Source organism: Megalopta genalis, chromosome 5, assembly GCF_051020955.1.
Source record: "Megalopta genalis isolate 19385.01 chromosome 5, iyMegGena1_principal, whole genome shotgun sequence".
Taxonomy (NCBI): Eukaryota; Metazoa; Arthropoda; class Insecta; order Hymenoptera; family Halictidae; genus Megalopta; species Megalopta genalis.
The window spans coordinates 1,732,849-1,741,255 of NC_135017.1; the positions used below are offsets into that span (position 1 = coordinate 1,732,849).

Here is an 8,407-nt window from a genome sequence, read left to right on the forward strand (position 1 = left end):
AAATAATATGTAGTTTAACCGTGACAGCCGTTTTAATTCTCTGGTGTGCATGACACTTCATGTGTACCATATGAAATTTTTATGCAAGTTGCCACTTCTACATTTTTTTCGGCCGTGATCCAACTCCCCTCGGAACCGGGCACTGCATGATTCAAATTACGCGGAGGCTTAAATCATTGGCCATTTGCGACTACTGATAATGTCAGGCATTCGTGATTCGCACAAAACTGTATTTAATGCTCGTCGAATATATTGCGAGTTCCATCGACATCACGAATTAATTTGAAAGGTTTACGATTTGGGTAATATTTTCTTTGCTCCACTTTTAATTTCTCCTCCGCGGACGAAGAGCGATGGAAAATTTTTACAATCGCTTTACACTTTTTTAAAATTACAATTAAATCTTTCGAATGTTTGATCTCGTCTTTTATTAGCAACTGAAAGAAATGTGAAATATTCATAATTTATTACTTATTTTAATATTACATTGTTTATTTACTTGCAACATGTGATAAAAATAGGGGATACGCTCTCTTGAGTGTCATAAACGTACTTACTATATTTGCTACATTGTCAGTTACATATTATACATTACAGTTATCCTTATTTAAACTCCATTTGATTAAGGTATTCTTGAAGATTTCATTTAAATTTGAGTATGTGATTGCAATAGAACATTAGTTTTTAAAGTGTAGTTTTTAATTTAAAACATGGCATGTAAATAATGTACTGTTATTAATGAATAATTTTTATTTGTCCATGATATCCACGAATCCGTCATAAAAACAAATAACATCTTCGTCTAATTTGAAACAATGGAAAAATAGTCTCAAATTTTTTGACGTACAATTATGTGGTATAAATTGAATGTTATGTAGCAGACCGTTGACTTCGTTCCAGAATTGTTATGAATAAATAAAAATATGTTTCCAATTAGAAAAATTAACTTGACCTTGAAATCTTCTCCACTATTTCACTTACAAAAAAAAAGTAGTTATGCTATATAATGACCCCTCTTTGTGTGTACCAAAACTGTCTTTTGTAAAACTAATTTGTTGATAATTTTAGTACCATGATAGATACTTCATCCTTTTAACCTAAATCAACATCCTGACGTATCGTTTCCAGATCTTCCTTAATTCTACGCTGGTGAGTCCTCACCAAAAGCACCTGGCTTAGGCAGATTCCCGACACTACCCTCTCGTGCCTCAACCGTACCGTTCTCCCTGACGACATACCCTAAAAGCACCTAGGATAACCACGCTGGTAAGTCCCTACCACAAGAACCTGGCCTTGGGAGGTTCCCGGTACGATCCTTCCGCTCAGCCCGATGTAGTGACGCTTCCGACCTCTTACCTTAGAGGTACCTCCGGTATAACCCGGTCAGCTCGCCACTGCCAGAAGCACTGCCAGAATCGGCCACGCGGACTGTGTTGGCAACACCGCTCACTCGCTTACGTCTATCAACTCCAGTGATAGACTGGACCGGGTAACTCGCTCGTGCCTCGAGATTTGGAGTCACTACAGAACTAGAAGAAGAAGACAGGGATCCAGATTTCGATCACGGAAATAGGGGAGGGTAACCCATACGGCCGGGCGGATCTCGCGGACTGAATCACGACGCGAAGATAGGCTCTAAATTAGATTTTTAATTGAGGCAGATGTGCTATATATAAAATCGCACAGCCATGCGTCTGCATCCGAGGGCCCGCTCTCTTTACAAAGTTAGCGGAGGATGGTCGTTCGCAGCGCGCAGTTGTCGTAATTCTGGCTCCATGGCAACGGTACAGTAGATTCGTACCAATTTCGTGATCAATATGAAAGTCACTACGAAACACGGGTGCTCAGCGCTGTTACAATTTGACTGTCAAGTGAGTCCGCCTACGATATACGGTGTGCACGAGAGCACGGCGGCGGTCAACGGAAAGTCGGCCCTGAAACGCCGCGGATTTTTGCAAAACGGCGAAAGTCGGAACAAAACAACGATTGGCATCATCGACGTACGTTGACCCGACCGTCACACGCTCGCCTCGGCTGACAAGTTAAACGCGGCATTTTTTATGCCAAGTCAACGGCCGCCCTTCGACACCTGACGATGCTTCCCTTCGAACATAGGCCAGGTGTCTGTACAGGGTGTCTCAAAAATGTCTCGCAATACGGAAATGTCGGATAGCTGAGGTCATTCTAAATAACTTTTTCCTTTGCGAAAATGCAATCTGCGGCTTTGTTTACGAGTTATTAACGAAAAACACTGTCGGCGCGAAGTTCGAGAGTCCGCAATACGAGGCTTTGACAGAAGGTCGGGACGGACTCGAGCCGCGTTCGAAGTATTGAACAAGTCACGAAGCGTGAACTTTCCGGATTTTTTTTTATTGCGTAAAAGTGATATTTTTAAGAAAAACGCTGTTCACCACTACTTTAGAACGTCTGAAGAATATTAACTAATTTTTCGGACCCAAAATAATATATAGTTTAACCGTGACAGCCGTTTTAATTTTCTGGTGTGCATGACACCTCATGTGTACCATATGAAATTTTTATGCAAGGTGTATAGTGAAGATTAACAAAGTTCGTAAATGATATTTTAATTTAAATAATTCCATGTCCGAACAGAATTCAACGAATGATTCGCAGAGCTGATTTAATAATAAATAATCACGTTAAGGTACGTAAAGGATTTGTTTGTTAGAGAAATATGAAAAATATTATCAGTAAGAAACTCATCCATTTAGTTGAGGATGCATTGGCTGACACGTACGCACTGACCTCGTACAACGAACAGCTGATCCCAGGTCGATGACCGCAACATTCGAGGGATACTGTCGGAGAAACCTCTGGTATGGTTATTTGCTAAGTTCACCTACATTCCACTGTCACCATACACTGATCACTTAATTAGTCACTGATAATCCGAATCACTTGTAGATGGTACGAAAAATCACTGAGACTCGTTCGTTCGGGAGTCGACATTTCACTGCCGAAAAATTCAGGCCTCGATCATTGTTCCTTGTTGTTCGTTGTTCGGTCATCCGAGGAAATGACACCCGATACCTTTTTTTCCGAACGGCCAAATGCGCAGGGTACCGCGGTATGAAATATACCAGATGTGCAGAGGCGTAAACTACGGCCGACCTCCTGTACTGACGGTACCCTGCGCTTTTAGAACGGTCGAGGCCTGAATTTTTCGGCAATGGAAAGTCGACTCCCGAACAAACGCGTCGAATAAACGATTATCCGCGAACGAGTCTCAGTGATTTTTCGTATTATCCACAAGTGATTCGTATGATCAGTGATTAATTAAGTGTACAGTGGTTGGTGACAATGCAGTGTAGGTGAACTTCGTAAATAACCATACCAGAGGTTCCACCGACAGTATCCCTCGAATGTTGCGGTCATCGACCTGGCATCAGCTGTTCGTTGTACGAGGTAAGTGCGTACGAGTCAGCAAATGCATCCTCAACTAAATGGGTGAGTTTCTTATTGATAATATGTTTCATATTTCTGTAATAAACAAATCCTTTACGTACCTTAACGCGATTATTTATTATCACATTAGCTTTGCGAATCATTCGTTGAATTCTGTTCAGACATGAAATTATTTAAATTAAAATATCATTTACGAACTTTGTTAATCTTCACTATACACCTTGCATAAAAATTTCATATGGTACACATGAGGTGTCACGCATACCAGAAAATTAAAACGGCTGTCACGGTTGAACTACATATTATTTCGGGTCCGAAAAATAAGTAAATATTCTTCAGACGTGCTAAAGTAGAGGTGAACAGCGTTTTTCTTGAAATGATTACTGTAACGTAGTAAATTAAAATTCGGATGTTCACGCTCCGTGACTTGTTCATTGATACGAACGCAGCACGGAGCCCCCATCTTCTATCGCGCTCCACGGTCGAAGCAAGTTTCACTCGATCGATCGACCACGTTGTAATTCGCGCCCTCACCTCTCATTGATCAGTGTTTTTCGTTAATAACTCGTAAACAAGGCCACGGATTGCATTTTCGCAAAGGAAAAAGTTACTTCAAGTGACCTCAGCTACCCCTCATTTTCAGCTGTTAAAATAATTGTGGAACACCCTTGTAGGGTGTACAGCGAGTACACCCGATATTAAATCTCCGCGATTACAAAATCTCTCGGGTTGTAAGGCCGATTACGCTAAGCGACGGAATTGATTAGTATCGCTGTTCGTCTAATTAAAGAAGAACAGCTGTTTTAATTTTGGAGAATGAATTGAAGCACTATAAGCACTCAATTCGTTGGTCGGAGGTTGCAAGATTATCTGAGTAGTAGACTAGCGTGAGCTGGAGTCTACTGTAGTTGACTGAAGTTGAGTTGACTCACTAACTGAATAATAGACTAGCGTGAGCTGGAGTCTACTGAAGTTGAAGAGTTGAGTGTAGTAGACTAGCGTGAGCTGGAGTCTATTGAAGTTGAAGAGTTGAATGTAGTAGACTAGCGTGAGCTGGAGTCTGCTGAAGTTGACTGAAGCAGATTGACTGCGATTCAGAACTTAGTTGAAGTGAACAGCGCGTGTCTGTTGAAACAAAGTCGCGGACTAGAGACCGAACGAGAATGACTGAGTTTAACTGATACTGATTGTCGAATTACTAACGACCGATGACCGACGAATGACTAATGACTAAAATGACTAACGAATGACTAATGACAAAATGACTAACGAATGACTAATGACAAAATGACGAAGAGAAGAATCGGTTTTGAGTTTTTATACCGTTTCATGGACAGAAGACTAGAAATTGATTAGCCAGTGACGCGATGGAAGGGGATGTAAAAGTGACGTAGCACGCAGTGCCGCAGGTAGCAAGAAACCCTGGACGAGCGACCGAAGCGATGCGTGCTAGCGACCCTGTTATAAGGAATGCTGCCGATGAGGTATGCATTATTCGAAAGTGCAGAAATGACTTTATTGTCGGAAAGAAGACGGCTCGAAAAAATCATAAACTTAGAAACTGCAATGAAGAAGGCTATGACTCTACGAAATTGAAAGCCTAACGAACGTGACCTTTTGTCGATTGCACGTCGTTCGTTGAAGGACTGTTAATTTATCTCGCTGAGCCGAAGATTCTCTGCCAATAAATGTTTTTTAGGGATAAAAGAGAAAGGTAATTCGTCCCGAAAAAAGTTAGACGGATGCAGCACGAAAATTTCGTTGAAGGACGGAGCAACCCTGTATAAAGAAAATATTATTATAACTACTAAGATATAACAATTCATTAACTCTATTAGCAGTCTATTTATCTTTTTTTAAATCAATTCTTCAGTTTTAGAGTACACGCGTTCTGTATTCGCGCCTGCACTGAAGTTGCCATTATACAAAAATATTTCTTGGCAAACGCAACATTTTGCTGTATTTTACCATTATCTTTCCAATAGGTCAGTGGATTTAGCTTTACTTTAATTAAATACAGTTTTATCTCGTCCCGACGCAACGTTATAAATCTTTTGTTTTGTCTCGTTCATTTGTTCAGAGTTGCCATGGTGAGTGTGGCAAACTGCGATTGAGTAAAACAATGTATCAAACAGGTATCGATACTTACGTAGAGGTATCAAATGTGTATCAATACTCTTGTAAGGTATCAAACAGGTATGGATACTTCCTATTGAGTATTTTGATATCGAATTGATTGAATATCATCATTGGCATCGGTATCGGTCCGATTACAACTTAAGCCAGATTTTGTCTAATGCTTGTTACAAGATTTTGTAACTACAACAGCGATAAATTCAATACTGGATTCTGCTAACGTAATTCTATTGCCGGATCGACTGTAAGAACGAAACAGAACGCTCAGAGTAGAGTTTTTGCATCCCCACCTTGCGGGATACTGCCACTCATCCGAATTGATGCGATTGAGGTTACGTGATCGCGACGACACACAAAATACATATACGATGCACACACCCGCAACACGCACGATTAGAGAGTGTTATCCCTAACAAGTGAAAATAAGGAAAATTATTATCATATTAAATTATTTTTTATTATTTATTTATGTCATATAAAATTATTCTCTTATCTGCAGTTAATTATCTAAGCTATGTTTACAAATGTTTGGTTGACATTTCCAAAAGGAGCTAACATATGTTGAGTGACGTCATCCCGATCTTCGGATGTTCCTAGACACGGACAAGAGCCATTCCGGGATTTTAAGGCCCTTAGCCAAGGCCACGCACGACCGCATGTGCGTGGTTTACCCGCCAAAAAGTTTGATTCCGAGAAATCGGATACGGAGCGTCAGGCACCAGAAGAGTGCTACGCGAAACGCGAAATGCTTTCCTCCGCAGCTGAGTCGGAAACCGGCGGGTGCGTGAAAAATCTACAGGATAGGGGTCCAGGATTCGATCACGAGAATACGGGAGGGTAATCCAAATGCCCGGGCGGATTTCGCGGATAGAATTACGACGTGAAGATAGACTCTAAATTAGATTTTTAATTACAAAATCGTGTTTGTGTTACAAAGTTAGAAGAGGATGTTCGTCCGCGCGACGCGCAGTTGTTTCTTTTGAATTCTTGAATTCTTTCAAATTCGTGGCCAAAACGAAAGTCGCCACGAAACGCAGGTGTCTGGCACAGTTACAATTTGACTGTCGAGGCCGCCTACGAGACGCGGGGTACACGAGAGCACGTCACTGGCCGACGGAAACGCTGACACTGCGGGGATTCCGGAGCTCTTCGAAATTTTAGGATCTGGATTCCTAAGCAAGATCGCGAATCTTATCGGAATCCCCGAGCTGGCCGAACGCGTGCGACAAAGACTCCGCGAAACTTCGTCAAACGTACCCCCATCTTCGAGAACGGACGATGTCGTAGGGCGAGATGCGTCTCCACGCGCGAGAACTTCGAGTTCTCCGAAGGTTTATTCGCCCTCGCGCCTACTTCCGGCCCACCACACGATATTCGACGAAGGTTCACAGAAAACGACTTACCGCCTCTGACTTCTCTCGGCCCCTGACGCTCTCTCTCTCTCTCTCTCTCTCTCTCTCTCTCTCTCTCTCTCTCTCTCTCGCTCGCTCGCTCGCTCGACAGTGATCCTTCGCGATTTTTCGGCCGCAACGGAGTCCAATCCTTCGTACCCACTACTCTTCTCGCTAACGGGTCTTAGCCCTTTCATTATAATCTATGAAAGAGTGAGGTCATGACCTGGATCTCTCCTTTTAAAATAAAGATTATAGTTGTTTATAAGTTATGATTATTTAGTCATGCCACGATTTCGCGATCGCTCCACTCCTGTACTACAATATAATAATTACAATGTAATCAACTGAATTTATCTTACTGCTTATTTTATGAATCAATTTAAGAACTGTAAATTTGTATAATAGGCTTTGCATTGTAGTAATTAGATACGATGCTCTTCATACAAGTAATTTTAACAAAAAACTTTTGCAAACGCCTCACGTATATCTATAATTTATTTGACTTATCACATAATGTTTACAATTTCAATTCACTGATATATACATCGTATAATTGCAGTTGTATCCGACAATGGAAAACTGGAGTCATTGGTTATCATTGGGATCGGCTCTCTGGTATACAACTGTGCATCTAACTTCCTGTCTACAACATTTCCAATTTTAGACTAGTCTAATGGTTTATCCTTTACGGTAGTCTTGGATTAAAGCCGTCGACGAAACCATGGTTCGATTACCCTGAAATGATTTATAATAAATACTTTAAATAAACGATCAGATGTTTTATATATGCAATCCAGCAGTAAGAGGAAGGCAGACAGAGAATCGAAGTATTCGGAAAACATGAAAGATTCGCGTGAGCTCAGACTTTGGAATAAAATATGCAACTATTTTATTTTTGGTGTCCGGGCCGTATCGCGGCCGCGGGTCAATATGCGCTCGACTTTCAACCGCGACGAAGACGCGGCGTTTTTTGCAAGAAAACGGCGAAAGGCGCCGTACCATAAAGAGTTTACATCGTCGACGTACATTGATTCTGTTATAATGAATCGAGGCTCGTGGTATTCGTTTTGATAATTATTTAATAAGATATGATGAATACAATTAGGTTATGTCTCTCCGTGGACATTTCTAGTTACTTAATCTAGCAGGAGTACGCACCCACGACCACGACTGCTCTTACACTGTCTTTGTGTAGTGCTCCGACGGAAGCAGGAGGAGCCCTACTTCAAGGTGCATACATGTTATATGGCGCGTGATTCAAAACATGATTGTGGGTGATATTGTAATATCCATTATTTACAACTGATTCGACCGCCAAACGCCCGCCTCAGCGGATACTTCGAACGCCGTGTTCGAGTCACCGACAATCGACACCTGACGATGCTCCAATTCGAACATCGGCCAAGGTGTATATTGTTCTCGTCTGATATGCGTTGTTCTGATCAGTTAAC

At 41.5% G+C, this 8,407-nt stretch overlaps 1 protein-coding gene across 8 annotated transcripts in view; it reads left to right on the forward strand.

Moving 5' to 3' along the window:
* Arv1 (ACAT-related protein required for viability 1) overlaps nucleotides 1-7,724 on the forward strand; it is a 100,527-nt gene extending 92,803 nt beyond the window's left edge. For 5 of the 8 annotated variants that reach the window (XM_033481221.2, XM_076522407.1, XM_076522405.1 and 2 more), the window contains one exon: nucleotides 7,516-7,724. In XM_033481221.2, coding sequence (XP_033337112.2) covers nucleotides 7,516-7,625 — 110 coding nt within the window. In that variant the 3' untranslated portion in view covers nucleotides 7,626-7,724. Of the gene's footprint in view, nucleotides 1-1,128; nucleotides 2,444-6,110 lie in introns of those variants that run through there. The other 3 variants (XR_004491841.2, XM_033481222.2, XM_033481223.2) reach the window with 3 other exon arrangements.
* Nucleotides 7,725-8,407: the final 683 nt, after the last annotated feature.